Source organism: Cenococcum geophilum, assembly GCF_001692895.1.
Source record: "Cenococcum geophilum 1.58 unplaced genomic scaffold K441scaffold_1, whole genome shotgun sequence".
Lineage (NCBI taxonomy): Eukaryota > Fungi > Ascomycota > Dothideomycetes > Gloniales > Gloniaceae > Cenococcum > Cenococcum geophilum.
In genome coordinates, this window is record NW_027137559.1 from 1,735,201 (window position 1) to 1,760,028 (window position 24,828).

The following is a 24,828-nucleotide window of genomic DNA, read 5'->3' on the forward strand; positions in this document are numbered from 1 at the left end:
ACTAGCCTTATTAAGCTAGCGGATATAGATACGCCCTAGGTATATAATAGGACACCCTTAGGCTTATACTAGCTCTAAGATTATAAGATAAGGGTATAAGGAACCTCTCTTTATAAGAACTTGTTAAGGTTAATATATCGTAAACACCTTATATAAAACTTATTAAAGCCCGCCTAGAGAACTCGTTAAGTCCCCTTTACGAGGGCCTATTTAGTATCTAATATACGGAGGTCGGTAACCAAAGTTTTTGCACCTTCCTAATTAGGAAGTTTGGCTCACCGCCCGCTGACCGCTGACGGCAGAATACTTCTGCAGCCTATCTACCGCTCTAAAATTGCTGGTAAGGACTCTCTAAGCTTGAATCTTGCTGTACCAACTATGGTTTTCCATTAGCTCGCGACCAGGGCTTAGGCCCTGGCCATAAAAGCTATAGGAGCCACCCTCGAGCACATCCAGAGCGTTACCTTAATTAAACAACGCGCCTCCAGTATTTCTTTACAAAAGCTATTAATTGTAGCTGGAATCCTACTATAAATCCTCTTATTATTGATGGCTATATTGTTGACGGCCCACGTCCTGGTAGAAAGCCTAAAGTTACCTGCGAGTTTGAACAACGAATCCTTAAGAAAGTTACCTCCGATCGATATGGGCGAGAGAAATCCTGCGCTTATATCGCTGCCGAATGCGGCTACTCTACCCAAACTGTTTGGCGAGTTCTGCGACGTTATAGATACCGAAAAACAAAGCCTATAAAGAAGCCTTGTCTTATAAAAGCTATAAAGGAAGCTTACTATTAGTTTGCCCTGTAATATAAGGATTAGACGATTAAGGATTGGAAGAACGTTATATGGAGCGACGAGACGGGCGTTATTCTACACCATAGAAGAGGCGGCTATAAACTCTGGCGCTTGGCTTAGGAAAAGGTTAATAAGTTAGCTATTTATCCTTAATTTAAGAGGGCTAATAAATTTATATTTTGGGGCGCCTTTTTATATAATTGGAAGTCGCTATACCTAATCTAGAAGCCTAAGGCTGCAGAGGAGAAGAAGGCGTTAAAGCTGGAGCTTTAAAAGATTAACGAGGCGATAGAGCCAGAGCTTCGTTAGGCGTAGGAGCTTACTACTAGTTTAAGATAACTGGGCCTCCGTAATAAGCTAGGTAGGAAACCTTAGTTTTAAATAAGTAAGGAAAACGGTGCTATTAAGCGTACAGCTAAGAAAGGTAGTATTAATTGGTATCGCTACCTTACTAAGTGCCTCCTTCCAGTCCTTATTCCCTTTATAATTAAGTACCAGATTAATCGCCTAGATATAATTATTCAAGAGGATAAAGCTCCCGCTTATTTATTAAAGCACTAGCAGATCTATTTTAACGCAGTAGGCCTCTAGCGTCTGCTTTGGCTAGGCAATTCACCCAATCTAAATATAATTAAGCTATGCTGGTACTACCTTAAATGAGTTACTATAAAGAAGGGTGTACTAAAGAATTGAGTAGAAGCTGAGCGAGTTTAGTAAAAGGCATGGGACGAGCTTAAACAGTGGCGGATTTAAGCTTAGATAGAGCGAATTCCATATTATATTTAAGAGGTTATTCGCTATAGAGGAGGCAACAAATATCGCGAGGGTGCTGCTAATAATGTAAGAGATTAGAAGGCGCTTAAACAGATAGATTGATATTACCACTAAGTAATTAATTATATGCGATAGTAGGTGCTTTTAAGCCTTAATTATATTAATCCGAATAAGCCTCTGTTTAGAAAGCCTTAGCCGCTAAAGCTTCCGTAGCGTATATAAATAGGACCTTATCTACTAAATGCCTTAATGGATATTAAGCCTCTATACCAAATTAACACCCTAAAGCTTTGCCGCCGCTAACGGGCCATATAGGCACCTAACCAGCCTCACCCTTAGCTAACAGCTACCTCTAAGCCTCCTCTACTTAAGCCTCTACCACCTATTAAGCCTCCTCTACCGCAGCCTTAATTAATTTAGAATTAACCGGATACAAAGGGCAGAAACTTAAAGAAGGCAGCGTTTAAAGTTGGCTTTATAGAGCCTTAAGTTTAGCAGCAGCCGGAGCGGCGGTAGGAGGAAGTTTAACACTACAAGGTAGATACTAGGTGGAATATAATTAATCAGCTAATGAGGAAGTGGGTAAGAAAGAAGGGCTCTACTACTACCTCTAATAAGACTATAGATAAGAGCAGAAGCTCTACTAGTAGGTTAATTAACGTTAAATTAAGCTCTATATAGAAGATTTCGAAGAAGGCAAAAAGATGGTAGCGAATTAAGCATGCAGAGGACTTTACTTAACCAGTAGGGGACCTTTTTAAGCCTCCGCAGAGCCGAAAGCTACGCCTACGCAAAGCTGAACACCTTCTAAATAGTTAGCTTATTAATCAGTTAATTAAATCTATATATATTGCCTTTCGTTCGAAGCTTTAAGTATAATTTTAATGCGGCTAAGGCTGAACTTCATGTTTTGCCGGTAGGCGGTGAGCTAAACTTCCTAATTAGGAAGGTGCAAAAACTTTGGTTACCGACCTCCGTACCTAGGTAACTTAAAAGAGGGTCTTAATAGGCGTAGTGCGCGCGACCTAGATAATAGCGACGCGACGGCGACGTAACGGCGACTAGATAGCTTAATGAGATGGAAATATAGGTAAAGCTCTATTAGCGACTTGGTTAATCGAGGCACAAGCACGGCGAGAGGGACGCGTAAGCCTATACAATTGGATTATCTATAAACGAGGATCCAAAGCTAGAGAAAGGAAAGGAGAAGACTAGCAGCGTCACTTAAAGTTTTATACGGTCCTAGAGTCACGTGGGCCCACGTAACTCTGCGTCTACTATAACGTCTACTATAATCTACCGTTTTCTACTAGCGCCGTAATATTACCCCCCCCTCTAAAAAAGCCTGCCCTTAGGCTTTATATATCCGTATTATATCTATAGGGTGTTCTTGTCTTTATACTTAATAGGCAACCTATTATCTTCGCTATACTAGTATTCTATTTACTTATTAAGGTACTTTAAAGGTCTAAGCGTATTAGGGTATTAGTTATAAAACTCTTTAAGCTTTTAAGGGTAGCCTATAAAGTTCTAAGCGGGGTACTAGATTAGGTCTAGATTATAGCCCCTCTATTAAATATAGTACTTTAGCGTTCCCCTTACTAGTTTATAGGCTAGTATTTCTTTAATTTCTTATTTATTATCGCTATTAACTTAAATTAGTAGGGGAAGTTCGTTCTTTTATCTAGGTAATAGGTTATTTATAGCTTTCTATAGCTTATCTAGCAAAAAAAAATTTAGGGTAAACCTTGGTTAAATCTGGAAGTTTTACCTTATATAAGTTATCTATCTTTTTAAAGATCTTATACGGTCTTGCTACCTAATAGTCTAGCTTATAGCTAAGCCGTTCCGTTTTCTAGTTCTTTATTACAATTTAGACCCTATTACCTACGGTAAAATTAGGCTTACGCCTATACTTATTTATTTATTATTCTATTAATTTCTAGGCCTTTTTTAGATTTATATAGGCTATTACATAAGGAATACCAAAAGCGAGATCCGACCCATACTGTCCTATGGGGGTTCCTTTCTATCTCATTTTGTGTTAACTGCACAGGTTAAGGCAAGCGTGATTACAGTATGTCAAGTATATAGAAGAGTGAGTTATTAAACTATCTAAGTAGGAGGTTAAGATAAAAGGTTAACGACAACCGAGTCACGTGATGTAATATCGGGTGAAAATAATACTCCCCCTTAAACGGTATTGCATCTACTATATTGCCTATTAAAACTCCCTGTATACCTAGTATGATTATAACATAGTCCCCTCGTCCGTTACAAAGCGTAGAAGCTAGTTATAGTGGGTGAGGCGTTTAGTGAGGCTGGAAGCTGTTTATTGACCTATTTAAATGTAGAACTTGTTAAAATTGGAAGCTGTAAATATAAGTTTCAGAATTACCCCTTGCCTAACCTAATTTTTCTCGTCTATTATAGAGCTCTAAGGCTAATTGCAGTAGGTAAGGCGCAAAGGCTAGATGCTTAAGCTGCTTTATCTGCCACATTCTTATTCTAACGTCACCCTAAAATGCTTTCTTTATGTTATCCTTTGGTAGAATAAAGGCCTGTTAAGGTAAGAAATTAGTTAAACTTAATTGGACCAAGGGGCTTAGTAAGGGCGTTAGCTACTATATCCCTAGTGTTAACGAAAGTAAGTTTAATACGTTTAGCAGTGACTTTATCGCGTATAAAGTGGTGTTAGATATTAATGTGCTTAGTATGCTGGTGAAATTTAGGGTTCTGAGCTAATGCTATTGAAGACTTATTATTGCCGTAAATTGTAATAAATTTAGTAGCGTTAAAGACTAAGTCCGCTGCTAAGTTATCTTTCCGTACCTTAACGTTAATATAAGGTTAGTTAATTTATTATAACTTAGTAAGCAGCAACTTTAGCCATAAGGCTTCTTTTACTGCTTCTGTTAGGCCTATATACTTAGATTCGGTGGTTAATAGGGCGATAGTTATTTGGCGCTTAAAGCTCTAGGTAATTGGTCTACCGCTAAGCATAAAGATATATCCGGAGGATAAGCGTTAATTTATAATATTGTCGCCGTAGCTTATATCTAAGTAGCCAACGAGCGTTAAATCTTAGTAGTTGCTGCCGTAGTTTATTTTATAGTCTAGAGTTTCTGTAATATATCGGAATATCCGTTTAATTATAGTGAAATACTAAGGTCCCGGATTATAGCTAAACTAGTTAACTTATAAAACTGCGAAAGTAAGATCTAGTTAGGTCTTGATTATTGCGTATATAAGGGAACCGACCTGCGATTAATAGGTCTTAATATCGTCCTTTAAGGCCTAGCCGTTAAATAGTTTAAGATATTAATCTTTTTTATCTATAGGAGTCTTTACTGGATTTAATAAGGGTTTATTATGCTTGTTATCCTAATAGTAGAAGGTCTAGAGCACGCGCTTAAGGTAGCTGCGTTGCTAGATCGTAATAGTCTTTAGCTTACAATTACGAGTAACGGTTATACTAAGGTAGTAGCTAATAGGGCTAAAATCTGTCATCTTAAATTTGCTATAGAGTTGCTGTTTAAGAGAGTTAACAGCGGCTCTGCTGCTAATAATCTTAATATTGTCTACGTAGACTAATATAATAAGGCCGTTTGTAGAGGTAAAAGGGGAGTTCTTAGTTATAAAAACGCTATAGTTGGCTTAAAGCTTCTAGAAGCTAAGGCTTATAAGGAAGTTATAAATAACTTTATACTATATATAAGGTGACTGCTTAAGACCGTAGAGACCTTTAAGGAGGTAGCAGACCTCTCTAGATTTGCTAAAGCCGTAAGGGTGTTTAACATATATATCCTTAATAATTTAACTATTAAGAAATGCCGTTTTAACGTCCATTTAATTAATTTTAAGATTATAATAAGCAGCTAGGGCGAATAGCGTGCGGAAGGCTATTAGCTTAACCACTACGGCAAAGGTTTAATCGTAATTAATACTATACTACTATTCGTAGCCTTTAACAACCCAGCGTGCTTTATACCTAAGTATTTCCCCTTTTAGCCTACGCTTAATCTTAAATACTTATTTGCCTTTAAGGACTTTATATAAAGAGTTTACTAATAAGTGTTAGACGGAGCGCCAGGTTTCGTTTTATAGAAGAGATTTAAGTTCGTCCTATATAGCTTCTAGCTACTATTTTACGTATAGGCCGCTAAGAGCTTCTTTTAAGGTTACTAGCTTAAAGGGATTGTGTATAGACAACGCATTAAGGAGAATTTAGTTAGGTTGCTAAACGTAACCCTTATAAATCTTAAAGTGATTATACTTGGTAGAGCTAAGTAAGTTAATAGCGACGTAGTTTAAAAGAATTTTATTAAGGAGAGCTTCGCTTTTAATAGATTCTTAAAGAGCTTAACTGGTATAAGTTTTACGGCCGGATTGTTATAGAGGTGGTTCCGAAATTAGATTCCGAGTCATAGGTTCTAGATCCTATGATATAAATTCTTTATGCAGTTCTTAAGGAAGTGGTAATATTAATATAGGACGAGGATAAGACGTAAACTAATAATTCTTCCCCTGTGGATTAGTATCGTACTCCCCTTACTATTTATTCTCCCCCTAAAACGGAATATTTTAAGCTTTAATAGTCTTGAAGATAGTAATATCCTTAATTCTATATACCTGCTAAGACTAAGAGTCCCATACTTAGTAGATAAAGTTCCCTTTAAAACTAATAAGAGTAAACTTCTTAGCTCTTAGTTCTAGCTTGTTAGACTATATAGGTTTCTTATAGTAGTAAACTATAGAGCTAATAGTGCGTAGGTGGTTAAGGCTAGGCTTTAAGCCGTAGCGCTTCTTATATGGTGTAAGATGTGAGAGTGGAGCTAAGGGACTTTGGTTACGTAGATAGGCTGCTATTTAAATAAGTTTAGGCTAGAGGTTTTATAGTAGATAACTATAGATATATAGGCAGCGAGCTTTTATAGTAAGCGTTTGCTAGTTACGCTCTATAACTCCGTTCTATTTAGGTGAGTTAGCGTAAGAGAATTTAAGCTTAATACTATAAGAGGTAAACTAGTTCTTTATAAGCTAGTTATCTAATTTACCGTTATTAGATTAAACCCTTTTAAGAGGGCCGAGTTGCTTTTCTAACTAGGTAATGTAGTTCTTAATAACGTCTTAAACGCTATAAGCCTCTTTTAACCTAAAAAAACGGACCTCTATTTATTTAGTATAGTTATCGGTAAAAGTAATAGCGTACTTAAAGCCTTTAATGCCGACTAGCGTAAGATAGATAATATTAATATAAACTAGTTCGCCTATAGCTATAGCACGCTATTAAGGACCGTAATTAAATGATTTATGCCTTTTTAAGATGGTATAGGTTTTATAGTTAAATAGATTGGCAGGAAGTCCTAAACGTCTTATATCTATAAAGTTTAGGTACCTAAGTCTCTTATACTACCGCCGAGAGTTATAATCTAAGCCTATTAGTAAGAGAGTAGTATATAAATTGTTTAGTTTATTAAGGCGGTAAAGTCCTTTTTATATAAAGAAGTGCGCTAGTTTTATTTTATCCCTAGTGTATAGAAAATAGTCTATGGTATTAATAGTTATTCTATCTCTTTAGTAGGTAGAGCTAGATATAAGGTTAATAAAGAGGTCTGGAATATAGAGCACGCTACGGAGTCTAAATACGTTGTTACCCTATAGTAGAGATGTAATAACGTCGACGTCGCCGTACCTAGTAGTGTAGGTAATGCTAGTGGCGGAGTTAACTTTAATTCTGTATTCTTAAAAGTTCTTAAAAAGCTTACAATCCTTATAAGTATAGTGTGTTGCTCTAGTATCGAAATACTATCCATTTAGTTAAGAATCTACTGTGTTTTAAAGCGCAAGGATCCTTTTATAGTTACTTAAGAAGTTAGTTAGTTAATCGTCGCTTTAGTTAGGTAGAGGAGTTCTATTTTAGGTAAAGCGCCTTTTCTTACTCTTAGGTTTGCTAGTAGGTATCTTTATAGCCCTGCAGTTGCGAGTTTAGTAATTAGGTAACTTATAAAAGTCATACCATTTTCTATTAGGTATAGTAATAGGTGCCATATAAAATCGATTTAGAAGTAGTTAAGCGCCTAATAATATTATAGACGGCTTATTATTAACTGGTTAATAAGCTTCCTTATAAAGTTTAAGGCTAAAGAGTTCTGTAATAAGATCATTAAAAGTAGGAGGCGTGTCCTCTTTATAACTAGGCGTAATTTTACTATCGCGGAAGTTCTAATAGCAATTACCTAAATTATAAAGGAAGATATTAGTTATCTAAGTATCCGTTATCCCGTTTTGTATAGGCCTAGTATAAATTATATTTAAGTAAGGTATTTCCTTAGAAAGTTGCTTTATCTATTTAACAGCAGCTTTATATTTGGTATAGTATTCTTTATAGGAGTTACCTAAATATATGTTAATAAGCGCCTTAAGTCCGAGGTGGTAAGAGACCTAGCCAACTTTTGTATACAGTCCCTTAAGTATTTCCCAGGTATACTTCGCCGTTTAGTTTTTAATATATAATTAGAGTTTAAGGCTAACTAATTTATATATTAACTAGAAGGCTTAAGATTCCCTAAGAGTATACTTTTCTTTATCTTTTAAAGAGGCGTTATTAGCTGAAGTAGTTACTTCGCCTATAATATACTTCTAGAGCGCTCTTAAACAAAGCTTATAGCGTTTTTTAGTAGACTATAAAAGGTAGTTGTCTTAGCCTTTAAGGACAATACTAAGACGTTTCTCGTTAGTAGGAGTTTTTAATATAGTAAAAGAGACAACTAGTATATAGGTTAAGAGATAAGAATAAAGTGGTAATAATCCTCTTTTAAGGATAAAGACTTTCTAATAGTTATAGCTTATCCGGCTTAGTGTAGTCGTTATCTAATTAACCACTAAGAAGAGGAGGGCTGTTAGGAGTTAATATAAATATAAAGGGGTCGCTAAGGCACTAGTAGTAAGCGAGCCAATAGCAATTTTTTATCCCGGGGATGGAAAATCCTAATTAGTTAGTATAAGTTAGGGTCCGCAGAATATGGCAGAGTTCGGCAGGTAACGCGCCCTAGCGCCATTACGATTTAGTGTTGGTTAACCACTAATAAGTGTCCTTTAAGTTATTACAATCGATAGGCCTTTTCTTAGGGTGTATTAGATGCCCTATAGCTTAAAGACTTATAAAGCGGATAGCTTATAAGGTAGACAGCTCGTAAGGTAGCTTGTGAGGTAACTCGTAAGGTAGCTTATAAGGTAAGTTGCTTATAAGGCTGGTAGCTTGTAAGAACGAGGCTTAAGCTTATAAAAGCTAAGGAGTAAGCAATATACGTTAAAGGAGTTGAGGTTTAAACGCGTTTTTATGCTAATTTAAGTCTTAAGGTATAAGGACGCTAGAGGGCGTGTTTAACTTGAAACTAATAATAGAAAAGGCGTAAGTTGCGTTAAGCTAGCTGGGCTCATAACCTATTGACTGCGCAGGTTAAGGCAAGCGTAATTGCAGTATGTCAAGTATATAGAAGAGTAAGTTATTGAACTATCTGAGTAGGAGGTTGAGATAAAAGGTTAACGACAACCGAGTCACGTGATGTAATATCGGGTGAAAATAACATTTTGTCCGCACGGTCAAGCTGAGAGTAAGGATCTCGTCTGTTACTGATGCAGCGGCGTTACGTTGTGGCTAGAGGGCGCTTTCGAATGCGTCGTCCTTGACGCCGTTAGAACAGCAGAGTTTTCGCGGGTCTTGGCGTGCCAAGACTTGAAAAACACCACAGAAGAACAGAGGAATGGTTTTAAGAACTACCCAACGTCTCTTTACCTAGACGACCAATCTAGGGCCACAAGCCAGCGCCTGCATTTGCTGGCAGAAACGATAGGTCTAAGGGGACGATAGGGCACCTCTATACTTGTTCCGCTCTAAGACTAGGGGAGAACAGCGAGGGTACAGGAAGAATCTCAACACCGTTAACCACATTTAGCGACGTTAATCCTCCCTTTCTACGCAGCGGCGTTAACCTATCTCTAGGCGGCGACGTTAATCTAAAACGGACTAAGAAAGAGCTAGGACGAACCTATATAGGTAGACTAGAACGGACTTAGATACAAGTGTTAGTTAAAATAGGAGGATAACAAGTTTAGTTAGTAGGCGGCTAAGGGACGATAGCTGCGCGGCGTTAAGTTATTATAGGCCCACGCCTGCAAGACACGGTCGGCCTATTGTCGCGAGAGCGTTATAGGTAACGTGAAGCAGCCGGCAACGATTATGGGGCGTGGTATATAATGGCAGCGACGGACAACTTTAGGAACCTTACCCCTTTACTAGGCTTTAACTCCTAGTAGACCTATTTTAGAGGAAGGATTAACACCTTATTAACGACACTGTCTATATAGCCTAAAAGGACGGATATATATATCGGTTTATTTAGGTAGGGATAAGCTATAAGGATAGGCTTATAGAGCAAATTAGGTATATATAGGCAGTAGCTAGTTTTGGCCGGCTAGCTGCTATAGAAGCGGATAGGCGTCTGGGGGGCGTTAAAGTGGAAAACTATAGTAGAGGGCCCTAGCAAGAGGGCCTTTGCAACTCTACTTTATATATAACTCTTATAGCTCTATAATATAAATATATCCTAGCTATTAAGCCTTATAGGCCGCTGGCCTACGCCCTATTTAGATGACTAAAGTAGCTAGGAACGAAACCTAGGCCCTACTATATACTTACCGAATGGACCTAGGAGTACGCATTAAGATGGCTTTTTTATAGCGCCTTAATAAGACGTCTACTTATGCTTAGTAGTTACTAACTAGAAGAGAGGCTATATAGGCCATATAATAGTAGAAGGAGAGGTTTTATCCAGTACTATATGGTTCCCCTCTTATATATATATACCTATATAGAACCACTATATAGACCCTAACGGGAACCGCAATAGCGTAATTAAATATTATTATTATTATTATTATTATTATTATTATTATTATTATTATTATTATTATTATTATTATTATTATTATTATTATTATTATTATAGGCTATTATTATTATAGGCTATTATTATTATAGGCTATTATAGGCTATTATATAGGCTTCTTTTAAGCGCTTAGCGTACTACTAGGCTTCCTTATAAAATAGTTTTTTGTGTATAGTCTAGGGTTCTTCTAGTCTTTTTTAGTTAAAGCTAATATAGGGTAAGTAGTCCATTTCTAGTTAAATAGGGCGAATTTAGTAGAGTTATAGGGTAGGGTTGCTTAGGTATAGTTTATAAGGGGTAGTAGTTTAGCCTAGTTATCTTAAAAGTAGTTAATAAAGGGCTAGAGCCTCTAGTCTAAGTATTGGTTTATAATCTCCGTCTAACTATCTATCTAAGGGTAGTATACTATAAAAAGCTTTAGCCTAATACTTAGAATCTAGGTAAACTTGTTCTAAAAGGCTAATATAAACTATAGCCTATAATTAGATATAATAGCATCTAGTAGTCTATAAATTTAGCAGATATAGTAGAAATATAATTAGACTACCTCTTTTATATTAATATTTTTATAATAGGGAATAAAGAACGGGCGTTTACTAAATTGGTTAACTAGGATTATAACTATATTATATTTACTATGGTCTATAGATAGCTTATAAAAGTCTATAAAGATATACTACTAAGGGCGGTTAGGTATTAGGAGGGGTTTAAATAGTCCTAGGGTCTTATCTTATGGAATTATAAACCTATGGTAACTATCGCAGTTCTATACGTAATAGTTAATATCTATAACTATTCCGGGCCAGTAATAACGGTCACTAATAATCTTATAGGTCTTATTTTTCCTAGGATGGGCTATAAAGACCTAGGTATATGCTTTAGCGATAAGCTAAGTCCGTAAGTTCTATTTCTCTACCACTACTAGCCGTACCTAGTATTTAAGCAGCCCGTTTTAAGAGAATATAGACTAATAGTATCCTTTGCCTTTTTATAGTGCTCTTATAGAGAAAGGGCTGTATAATTTATCTATAGTCGTTTATTAATAAGGTTAAGTTTTATAAGGTTAATAGAATATATTTTAGCGTCTAGAAAGTCTATACTTAGTTTTATTTATATCTAAGGGTTAAGATATTCTAGTTATAGAAGCGTCTAGGTCTATAATAAGATTTTTATAGCTATTTAGTTATTTAGGTTCTATTTACGCCTTATAAGGGCGTCTGTATAGTTTATAGTGCCTAGTCTATATATAATTAAGAAGTTAAACTAAGATAGAATACCCGCCTCTCGCGCCTACCGGGCTGTAAGGGCCTTTATTATTATAAAATATTCTAAGGCCTAGTAATCTAAAACTACCTAGATAGGTTTAAGGGTCCCTTTTAGCTATACTTACTAGTACTAAAAGCTAAAAATAATAGCCAATATTTCCTTATTATAAATTAGGTAGTTTAGCTTAATATTTACCATGGTTTTTAAATAGTAGGTAATAGGGTGCTATTCTCCGTCTATTTACTTCTAAGAATAAATGCTAGCTATAACACTATCTAAGGCATTAGTTTTTAGCATTAAGGGCTGTTTTAGGTTAAAGTAGGTAAGTAGTAAAGCCAAGACTAGCCGTCTCTTAAGCTCGTTAAAGGCCTACCTATATACGGCGTTAAAGTAGAAGGGCTAGTCTTTTTAGGTAAGGAGGTTAAGGGGTCTAGTAATCTTACCGTAGTCCTTAATAAAGCGGTAGTAGAAGTTATAGAAACCTAAGAATAATTATACCCCCTTTATAGTCTATAGAGGTACCCACTAGGTAATTATAGCCGTTTTCTCTAAGTTAGTTTTTATCCTATTTATACTAATAATAAACCCTAAGTACTTTATACGTTTAATACTAAACTCTAATTTCTTAATATTGGCCTAAAGGCTAGCATTACGGAGCCGTTAAAGGACTTTATAGACATACTCCTTATATTCTAGCTTATTTTTAAAGTAGATTATAATATTATCTAAGTAGGCTATATAGAAGTTATTAAGGTAGTTAAAGAGTATATTATTTATATACCGCTAGTACGTAGCCAGTCCATTAGTTAGTTTAAAAAAAAGTACCTTATATTTATATATTCTATAATAGGTTTAAAATAAAATAAGATCTTTAGAGTTAGGGTTTATTCTAATTTAGTAAAAGGCCTAGCGGATATTAAGCTTTATAAAAACCTTAGCTCTACTTATTTAGGCTAATATCTTATTAAGTAAGGGTAGTAGATAGCGGTCCTTACGAGTTATATTATTTAGCTTATAGTAATTAATATAAAAACGAAGTCCTTTATTTAGCTTCTTAATAAAAAAAATAGGCGAGTTAAAAGGGGCTTGGCTAGGCTTAATAAAGCCCTTATTTAGGTTATTAATAAAGTACTACTTTATAGCCTATAATTTAGTAGTAGACTGCTAGTAAAGGGGGCTAAAGCTAAGGGTGTTTTCCTTATCTAGCTTAATTCCAATCTTATAGTTATACGGTCGGGAGTCTATTAGACGCTGCCTTAAAGAATACGTCCTTAGATTTCTAGTATTAATAGGGTAGTTTCTATTCCACTAGCTCCTTATTTATAAACTTACTTTCTTATTTATTAAGCTTACTTTCCTTTTCCTTAATTATTTAATTAATTTTATATAAGCTAGTAGTAAAGGTAACGGTATTAGGTTAGACTAAGTTCTAGTAAAATTGTATAGCGCTAATATAGCAGATATTAACTAGTAGAAGGTCTATAGGTTTCTTTACGGACCTTTATTAGGCTATATTTTGCGGTATAAAGTTTATAATCTTCTTTAGCTTATATTCTATATTCTATAAGTTATTCTTTTAGTTTATTAGTTTAGTATAATATCTAGTATTTCTTACTTTTCTTTATAGCTATATAGAACCTAAGTTTCCTATAGAGGGCTTAACTAGGTTATTACTAACTCCTTAGGTTTCTAGTATAAGTAGCGGGGTATAGGTAGTCTAGGGGCGGCGTAGTATATAAATCCATTACTAATTACGCTATATATCTTTCTTGAAGGCCTAGTCCCTTTATATAGCATTAGCTTAGTAAATAATATTTATTTAAGGCCATATAAGGTTCTTTATTATAATACTAATTTCTTTTATAAAGGAAGGGGTTAGGGGTAGGATTTTAGGCTAAATAAGACGTTTATTCTATATATCTAGTTATAAGCCTAAATAGGCTAGCTATTTTCTCCCTAAAATTATATTATAGCTTCTAAGGTCCGTAATAAGGAAGGGGATATTATATTACCTTCGTCCGTTAATACGGAGGTAGATCTATAGGATAGTCGTAATAGGTGGCCCTATTTATCTATTATACCCGCAAATAGGAATTGGTTTAGGTAGTTCTTTAAAAGGCGCATTTAAAAAGTTAGCCAGCTTTATAGCTTACTAGGTATTTACTCTAGAGTTAGCTAAAGCAGAGATTAAAACTTAATATTTATTATAGAATAAAGTATAAGAGATAGCATAGCTTTTTCTACTAATTAGCTAACCTAGATTAATATATAATATATTAATCCCTTTTAACCCTAGAAAGGAGTCTTTTTCTAAAGTTTATCTTTTTTTAACTTTATACCATTCACCTAGGTTGATAAAACCTTATCTGCTTTTACCTTTATCTAGTAGTCCTTGGTAAGGTAGTTCTTTTAGCCGTATAGAAAGCAAGCTCCTTAATTACTAAAGGCCTGTTTATATGGGTTACTATATATAGGCCGAGTATACACTAGGCCTATAGTAGAACTAGCTGCGTAACTAACTGCTAGGTTAATAGCGGGCTATATAGCTAGTATTATAGGGTTTGCTAATTATACTAGGGCACTATAGGCCGTTCTTAAAGTGTTTATAGTCTGGTTAAAAGAGTTTCTAACTTTATACCGCTTAGCTCGTACCTTAATTTAATAGAAGCCTTAGTTAATAGCTAGGTAGTAGTTCGTAAGTACCTTTAGCGTCTATATAGTAGTAAAAACTAGTAGTATAGTGCGCTATATATCTAGGGTAAGCTTATTAAAGAGGTCTAATATTAGGTCTTTATAGGGAATTTAGGCTTAGCTAGCTAGGTATAAAAATGGGTCTAAAAGGCCGAAAAGGTCTCCGTTATTTTTATATTTAGACTTTTATAATTAAAGCGGGCGTTTTATACCTTAAAGAGGTCCTTATAAATAGAAGATAGGTAGTTAATTATCTCTTCCCTAAAGAGGAAGAGGTTTGTTAAGTCCTAGGCGTATTACGGACGTAAATATATCTATACGTCCCTACTAGTACGGCCAAAAACGTAGGCCATTTTAGCTTAAATACTAGGGAAGTGGTCCGTATTAACTTTAAGCTTATCTTATAGTTAAAGCTTTTAATTATTAAATATAGGGTTAGTTCCATTTGTAAGTAATAGGGGGTCCGTAACCTTTACGGATTATAATAATACTATATATTAGGCTAGGGCCTTAAGGACTATAGTAAGCCTATCTAATAGGTTATCGCTAAATATAGAGGTATCTCTAGCTTTAAGCAGTTCCTATAGCCGTTTAATTTTAGTATTAGCTGCGGTAAGTTCCGCCTAGTGGGTTAAAATATTAATTATTTCTTTATCAAAGGTATTTATAGGTCCTATAGCTGCTTTGCCAGCTACTATATTTCTTAATATAGTGGTAGGGATATTAGATAATTCCAGGTAATTTCTTTAGGGTTTTTAATTTATGCGTATCTAATTTTTAGGGTTCTATTTATATTCCGTTTATATTTTAATTATATATCCTAGCGTCCTGTTCTATATTCCTATCCTATTTATAGTCCGTAAATATATTTAAGTTCCTTTTTAAAAAGAAAGGGTAGTTAAGCTTTAGATAATATTAGCGACTTAATTAATTAAGGTATAGGCATAGCGAGAGGGACGCGTAAGCCTATATAATTAAATTGTCTATAAATAAGGATCTAAAGTGTTATAGCACTAACCTAACGCATACTGTTTTATACTGTCTTGTACTATCTTATACTATTTCCTACTATTAGCTAGCCCACCACTAGCGCCTTAGCGGCTGGCCCTACTATTTATATACAATACCCCCTTCTACCTTCTTCTCCTCTTTATACCATAATGTAGTTATTTAGTCTACTTTATTATAGCACCGTAATAGTTTATAGTATCCCTAATTACGTTCTATTACAACCTTTGTTTTTTCCTAGTCTATTATTTCTATTTTCCTAGTATAATTGGGACCTAGCGTAACTAATAATACCATACTATAAGTCCTAAACAACCCTAGTATAGTTATAAACAATCTTAGTACTATAGCCAGCCTTATAGACTTTAATTACCTTATACAGACCCCTTAAAATAGGCGACTATAATATAGATAATACCCCGTTAGCGAATATACGTAAAGTACTTACCTGCCTTTTTAATACCTTCTATACCTATATTACCTAGGCAATTAGAAGTAGCCTAGAGTACCCTAAGGACCTTAACATGGCAGGAACCTTTTAGCACTTCTTTATATATATAACTTTTCTAACTAGCGTTAAGAGTGGTCTCTAAACCGCCTACAATAAAGGCTAAACTATAAAGTCCTAACTTAAAGAAGCTTAGTATAGAATTAACTCCCTTAAGACGCTTAAACTATATATATAACAATATAAACAGTAAGCCTTTATAAATACTCAGACTATATAAAGTTTAAGCCTTTAGATTACTATACTTACCTAGACTATTACTAATAAGAATACCGCTACTAGCTCTCCTTTTCTAACTAAGCCCTATAGAAAAAAGCGTAAAGCAAAAGATCTAACCCCATTTAGTAGTAAGGGGTCACCAACTAAAAAGTAAGAAATTTTTAAAATATGGGAAATAAAGTGCTTTAAAACCCTAATAGATAAAGTTCTCTATATATTAGATATACTAATAGATAAGGCTTATAACCATGTTAAGTATGGCCTTAATATGCTATATATATACCCAAATAACTTAAGCAAATAGACCTTCTCTAACTAAAAGTCTATATTTGTGTATATAAGGAAGCACTATAAAACTATAGATATAACCTAAGCAGCTAAAAATAATCTGGATACCTTAAGCTAGGGTAAGTATAACTACTAGTCCTAGAAAGTAGAGCTTAATAAGTTAATAATTAAAGTAAATAAGACTAAGAAACAAAAAGTAGATCTACTTTTAAAAAAATTCTCTAAAATAAAGGACCTAGCCTTTACCCTTAGCTATAAGATTAGTAATATTAACTATAAAGGCTAGAGTAAGTAGATATATATATTCGCCTATAACCTATAGAACTATACCTACTATACTAAGCTAAATACCGCTAAGCTAAGTACCGCTAGCGGCTATTAACTTATATTACTATAGAATGACCTAATAAACTTTAACGCCGTTAAGTTCGGCAGTGGTAGTAATAGTCTCCTTAATAACATCTAAAGATATTATATAGATAACGAACTCTATATAGCGTATAGTTAACCTAGCTACTAAAAAAATACCTATAACCCCTAAAAAAACCCAAATCCCCTTTTAATACTACCGCGCTAACCCCCTTCTAGCCACAGCGGATTCTTTAATAGAGGGGATAGTAATTAAGGCGGTAACCGTAAATAAGGATATAGGTTTAGATATAGAGACCTACCCTTATAATTCCTTTCCCTAATATAGCCTTAGCTAATAGTCCTATACACAAACTATAGATAAGTGCTTTATACTACTACCAATTATAAGACCAGCTATATTATTAGTAAAGTACCCTCTAGTATATATATACCGTTAGAACCTAATATATTAGGATATACTAGCTAAGACTATAGCTACCAGCTAAGCCCTATAATTTAGCTATTAAAAGGCCAACCCTTAGACTAAGTTACCTCTAAGGGTTAGAACTATATAAGGAGGAGGATAAAAGGATTAGATTTATGCTACTAGATTAGTTAAATCTTATTCTAAGCTAGCTACTACTTAACCTTAAAATAGTAAATAGCGATAGAAATACCATCCTTATTTAGACCTACCTCTCCCTACTATATAACCTACTTCCATAAGCCCCTACTAAAATAGTAAGCCTTATTAACACTAGTAGTATAGTACTAGCGTTTATAGATAAAGACTTGCTTATTGTTGGTCACACAGGGTAACTCACCAATAACGACTACTCGAGTAGGTTACAGTGATGTTGGTTAATAAAGCTTATTAATTGGAATGAGGAAGGGCGAGGAGCTTAAGACTCCTCGCCACGCTAGTGCCGCGGCGTCACGTGACGACCGCTTGCCTCATTCCCGACACTTATAAAAAGTATAATATTATAACGAAAAGACTTCTAGTTTTAAAACCACTCCGCCTTACTAATAGACTCCTATTTATATTTATTACCTACTACTTTATAATAATAATAACAATTAGCTACTATATAGAATCTATACTCTTCTACGTTATAAAGTTATTACCCTCTATACTGGTAATTCTTAAAATACTCTAGCTTAAAAAGTATAACCTAAGGGCAAACTTCCCCGCTTTAGAGCTTAAGTTTAACTCTAATTACTATGCCTATAACTATCTTTTATAGCATATTCCCAACTATAACTAAGTAGTACTACGCGGACGCATCGCATAGCTAACGCTTAGATACTATTAGCTAGTAGTAAAAGAGGTCCCTAATACTAGTAAGCTAATATATATAGTAAACTAAGTAGAGATTTTAAAAGACTAGACTACCGCCCTATTTCCTAAAAAAAAATTAATACTACTAGAACTATAAGTCCCCTATATATACCCGCTTAACTTAGGTTAGCTAATAAGATACCTAACCCTAAGTTATTTACTATACGTATATATAACTACACATATAATAGCTAAGGGCGTTATAGCTAAGACTAAAACTAGAGTAATTAAGACCTTCTGTTAGATAATCTATATTCTCTATAGTGTAGGACGTGCACAGGTCACGTGTACGGGTCACGTATATTGTAAATATCTTCGTCTAAGCCCAGGGACCCTAGGTTAATTAACAATAAAGATATAATTAAGATCATTAATCAATTAACCTATTTTATTAATAAATAGCTCTATATAAGTTATCTAATAGTTATAAGCCCGGTCCGCCGACACAAGAAGCTATTTAGCTATTACTTAATTATTTAAAGAAATTCTACCTTATTGTTAGACTCTAACACCTTATTGTCACAAGACGACCCTAATTAAAATCCTACCTTAATTGTTACAGGACGAGATACTACGAGATTCCATAAGATTCCATGAGATTCCACGAGATTCCACCTTAATCGTCATAGGACGATCCTAATGATAAGGACGATCCTGACGACAAGGACGATTTTAATGACGAGGACGATCCTAACAATAAATTCTATCTCAATTCCCATCTGCCTATTAGTCAAATAACTTCACTAAGGTTAAGGTCGTCTACTACGATAATCCTTAATAAGCCAGAAGACTGGGAGTAATGGCTATAGCAACTCCGAGCCCTCGTAGATTAGTAAATTTGGGCCTACGTTAACCTAGCTACAGAAGCACCTTAAGAAGGTCTACTTAAAAAACCACCTTATCTAAAGGTCACAGATTTTAATGAGAATGCAACCTTATATACATAGCTCTCGTCAAATCAACAGAAAGCGTACGAGAACAGCAGACGATACTATAACTAGGATATAAAGTACTTCCTAAAATAGGAAGAGCATTTACAACAGATACGCACCTAGATCACAACTATAGTATTAATTCAGAAGAAGCTACTACTTAACCCTTCCTTAATAGTTAAAGAATAGCTATCCCAATTAAAGGAGAACACAGAACCTACCTCATTATTTATTAGGAAGAAGGTACAGCACCAGTACATAGAAGCCCTTAAGGGGTTTAAACACTTGTTAAAATTAAATCAGTAATTAGATTAATGGGAACACGTAATGGTACTAGGAGAGAAGTATAAGATCCCTTAAATGTCCGATAGAATCTGGCTTTAAAATTTAGCAGAAGTTATTTAACCTTTTAGCAACGCCTACTATATAAAGTACACTACCAAGTTAAATAACCCGCAGAAGTTAAGATCTTCCAAATACCGCAGAGTAGCAAAGGAGCTATAAGAAGGACTTAGAACACCCTTAAAGAAAGCCAATACTACTATAAGAGGGAGTACCTTTAATACAGACTTCGTAGAGCAAGCTATTAAGGATCACTCTAATACTACTAAAGGTTTATAAAGAGGAAGAGCCTTAGCATATAATAGACGCTTAAAGAGAGCCGGGACACTAGTAGATAAGAAGACGTCCTATAAGAAGCTAACGCCTAAGTGCTTAGCGTACGGAATACGAGGACACTCCCTACAGGACTATTAATGTTTATTTAAAGATAAGAGACCTATAGGAGTCATAATAGGAGATACGCGCATTAATAGGGCACTAAAGAAGGTAGAAAAGAATAAGAATCTTATTAACTAAGTTATAAAGATTAGACTTAAAGAACAGGAAAACAAGGCTTAATAATAACAGGACGAGAGCCAGGAGACAGTTAAGATTAACGGAAAAGCTAATGCGATATTCCTAGAATCGTATTACACCAGTTAACTCTATCCGCTAAAGCTATTAACTATTCTTAACTTAGGAACCACTCTCTATATCTTTAATAACCTCTTTTGTTTCTATAACTTTAGGAAAGCTCTAAGACACAAATACGTTATTGCCGGCAGCTCAGAAGTACCTATACCAGGCCACAGCAACGTTACTATCTAAGTTATAAAACCAGACAAGAGTAAGGGAATCCTACGTCTTAAGGACATTACCTTTTGTACGGACTTTAATACAAACCTTATGTTGTTCCGTCTACTTTAAAAACGAGGGTACTACTAGGATAATAAAGGAGACAATAATCTTCTAGTTGGAAGGATAATACAATCCTATATTAAATGGAAGAACGTTATAGATAATAGACTATTAAATATGCCCGACTAGGAAGTCTATTAGCGTTTAATATAAGCTGACTGCTACGCCAACAGAAGCGTAGAGCATCATTAAGAGACGCTCGTCCAGATTCGAAAGGAGATGCATATCTATGGCATCTGCGTCTAGGTCATCCAGGACCTATAAGCCTTTATTATTTAGGTCTTAACGCCTTAGGAGTTAAGCTTTAAGGCCCAAAGATAACGGAATATTAATATTGCAGTCTCGCCAAAATTAAACGTTAGGTCTTAAGAAGGTTCTTAAAACGGAATATTAATAAACCTTATCTTAACCTCCATATTAACTAGACTAACCTTAAGGAAGCGCATACTGGTTTTATATAAGTTATATTTATCTATAATACCTTCTTAGGAAAAACCTTCCCGTATTTTATAACAACGCATAGCAAAGAAAAGGAGATACTATAAGTACTTAAAGATTTCATCTAATGGATTCGTCTAAGGTATAACCTTAAAGTTAACACTATTAGATTAGACAACGAGCTAGGGAGAAGGGGAACCCTTAAATGGCTACAGACTTAAGGGATTATATTTAAGCCTTCAGCGCCATATATATAAGCTTAAAACAGTACCGCCGAACGCTTAGGGGGTGTAATTATTAAGAGAGTATAAGTAATAAGAATTGCAGCTAATCTACCACACGACCTATGGAACGAGATAGTTAACTATATAGTCTACCTTTAAGATTAAACGCTATGGGAAAGCAACGGTTAGATATCGCTATATAAGAGGTTCTATACCTTTCTAGCCAATAGGAGATTAAGAAAGCCGCAACTGGCGCACCTAAAAGCCTACGGCTATAGGGCGTACGCGATAACGTCGGACGCCTAGCTAAAAAAGAAGAAAAGGCTAAGCAAGCTAGATCCGCGAGCCTATATTAGCTACCTCGTTGGCTATAACTCTACCAATATCTATAGGATCTAGATCCTATATAAAGGTATAGTTATCTCTACTAGGGACGTTATCTTTAATAAGAAGACGTTCTTTAATGGCAAGTGATTGGATATCTTAAAGGACCTATACGCTGAGTTAGACACGCTGATTAAGAAGATTTAACTCCTTAATACCTTAACTAAGAATAAGGTCCTTTTGGAAGATAATAAAGAAATATTTAAACCGTTAATTTAAGAGGAAGACAACAATGACGTTAATAAGCTAGTATAAACCTTTAATAAGTTAGCAGATCTTAAGCTTATAAGAGCTCTCGAAGATATATACTATATACTACCTCCAATAGAAGAAGACGAAGAATCTCTATATGCCTTTTACGTTGAGTATCCTATAAAGTTAGATGTATAAGGTACTGATTAAAACGTCGCTTATTAAGCAGGAGATGCGTTTAACACTTAGGGGGTATCTAATAACTTAGTTAAAGACTCGTTTAAGGAAGCTAGCGATAATAGGTTTAAAGACTTTATTACTAAAAGGATCACGTTAGCCTATTACGGCGCCTTCTTAGTAGGAAGGAAGTTTAACCTTAATAGTTAACTTAACGACAGCAAGCTGAAATTAGGTAGAATACGCAATGTTAGATTATATAGGAAGAACCTACCTCTGCTACCCTAGTCAATTCGGGACCTTAATACGTATCCTCTTTAAGATTAGTTCCAAGAGGCTTAACGAGCCTATCTTTAATCTTATTATTAAATAAGGTCGTTTTAAGAAATAGATAAGAAGCACGCAAAGGGATAGTAGGTCCTTAGCTTAATGTAGGTATTTATCTACAAGACGGATAAGCACGGATTTCTCCAGAAATATAAGGCACGCTTAGTAGTTTATGGAAATCAATAGGTCCTAGGAGACCTACCTACAAGAGCTACTATATTAGCTAGTACGACCTTCTAAACCCTTATGGCGATCACTGCAAAATTCGACCTAGAGACGATATAGATAGATGCAGTTAATACATTTATCTATTGCGATCTCGACGAGGTTGTCTATATAAAGCTATTGCTAGGGTTTAATAAAGGAAAGACAGACAAAGTACTACGCTTAAGAAAAGCCCTGTACGGACTATAACGATCACCACTATTATAGTAGAAGAATCTTACGAGCTTATTAAACGAATTGGGTTTTAAAGAAGTACCCTAGAAGCCGTATATTATGCTAAAAGGTGGAATAGTTATCTTCTTCTACGTTAACGATATTGTCTTCTGCTACCGAAAAATAGATAAGAAGAAAGCTTAAGAAGCAATTAAGGAGCTAAGCAAGGAATACTAGATAAGTACCCTTGGCGAGCTAAAATGGTTCCTAGGAATCTATATGCTACGCAATCGTAGCTAAAGGCTCCTATAGCTATCCCAGGAAGCCTATATTAAGAAGATAGCTAACTAGTATAAGATAGATCTTAGAGGGCGTCTTTTAAACACTCCTATAGTAGAATCGGAACTCCTCCCTACCAATTACCGTATAATCTGTCTAACGCGTCCGTCCCCCAATATAGACCTATTAGTCCATCCTATATCCCTACTAGCTCCTACGATACTATATTAGAGAAAACTGGGTTTAGTACTCTATATAGCTACTACAACACGTCCGGATATTGCCTTTGCAGTATTACGGCTAGTAAGGTTTAATTAGGACCTAAGCTAAAAGCACTATTAAGCGGTAGACAGAGTCATCTAGTACCTATATAGCACGAGGAGTAGAGTAATCTACTATGGAGGAGATAAGGAAGGAATAAACAGTAGAGGGAGAGATAAAGGAATACGCGACTAAGGACGAGATAACAGAGACGGTAGAAGTGAAGCGCAATTATTTATCTATGCTAGCGACGCATTATTCGCGGACAACTCTATCGATAGAAAGAGCTTATAAGGATATATTATAAAGCTATTTAGGGGGCTAATTACCTAGAGAGTAAATAAGTAGGGTACGGTTATAACGTTGAGCACAGAAGCCGAGCTGTTAGCCCTATTATAGACAGTAAAGGAAGCTATCTTTATTAGCAGGCTGCTTAAAGTAATAACGTTAAGGCTAAACAAGCCCTTAATTATTAACTATAATAACACCTAGATACTCTAACTAATTATAGAAAACACGGCAAAGCTAATTACAAAGCTCTAATACGTTAACATCTATTAATACTAGTTGCGTTAAGAATACGCAATAAGACGAGTGCTATTTCAATAGAAAGCGACAAAGGAGATGATTGCTAATAGACTTACGAAGGCCCTGCCCAAGCAGAGGTTTAAGAGCTTCGTCAATATAATCGGAATAGTAGATATTAAGGAGCGGCTAAATAAGGAGAAGCAATTGGAGGACCTAAGGGAAAATATTAGAGCGAGACAGAAGGATTCAGATGAGATTACAGTTCAATTAACGCACTAACGGACACGAGAAGGTGGTTAGCTTCGTCCTCGACTAGGTCGAAGCTAAGGGGGTATATCAAATAATCTATATTCTCTGTGGCGTAGGACGTGCACGGGTCACGTGCACGGGTCACGTATATTATAAATATCTTCGTCTAAGCCCAGGGACCCTAGGTCAATCAACGATAAAGACACGATTAAGATCATTAATCAATTAACCCATTTTATCAATGAATAGCTCTATATGAGTTATCTAACACCTCCCCCCCCCCTAACGCCTAACCTTATACCTATCTCCCACGTGTACTATATTAGCCTAGCTATAGCACTAGAAAACTAAATACGCCCTAACCTAGACGATAATAGATATACCTATACCGTTAATTTTACCTAGTTCTATAAATAAAAGGATGTAAAGGTAATAAGGATCTATATAGCGGAGCTAGTAAAACTAGTTAAATAAAAAAAGCATTAATAGCTACTTAAGGAGCTGCCTATAGGCCTAATAGAAATACTAAACCTATTAAAAAGGTCTTTCCGCTAGCTAGTAAAAGGCGACTATATAATAAATAAAGCCCGTAAAGCACTACCCCCTTATTTTTATAACTTCTTTAAAATAAACCTAAAAATAAAGTCTAAGTTTCTACGCCAAAAGATAGTTAATACTAATATTAAGAAATTTCTAAAAGGTAAACCAGGATTAACCTATAAAGATATTTTATAATACTTACTAAAAGAGTTTTATAAATATATTAAATACTTCCTCCCTAAAAACGTAAATAAGCTATCCCCTTACTAACTATAGAACTATAAAATTAAGATTATACCCAGAAAGCAGGCCCTATATTATAAAAATAGACTACTTTTACCTACTAAACTTAGTTATATAAAGAAGTGGATTAACGAAATACTAGATAAGGGTTTTATCCGCAAATTAACCTTATTAGCTACTATACTACTCCTCCTTACTATAAAACCTAGCGGCGGTATATAAATCTACTATAACTACTAAGG

General features: G+C 35.1%; 1 protein-coding gene across 1 annotated transcript; it reads left to right on the plus strand.

The window, feature by feature from the left end:
• Positions 1-362: 362 nt before the first annotated feature.
• On the plus strand, positions 363-1,750 carry K441DRAFT_650213 (uncharacterized protein; the record flags this gene model as incomplete). Its single annotated transcript, XM_067646997.1, has 13 exons — positions 363-381; positions 412-459; positions 489-593; positions 627-704; positions 822-866; positions 918-923; positions 1,023-1,051; positions 1,184-1,265; positions 1,359-1,376; positions 1,470-1,475; positions 1,518-1,537; positions 1,601-1,637; positions 1,710-1,750. Coding segments are annotated over exons 1-13 (518 nt in total), but the record flags the coding sequence as incomplete, so codon positions are not given.
• Between the last annotated feature and the right edge of the window lie 23,078 nt (positions 1,751-24,828).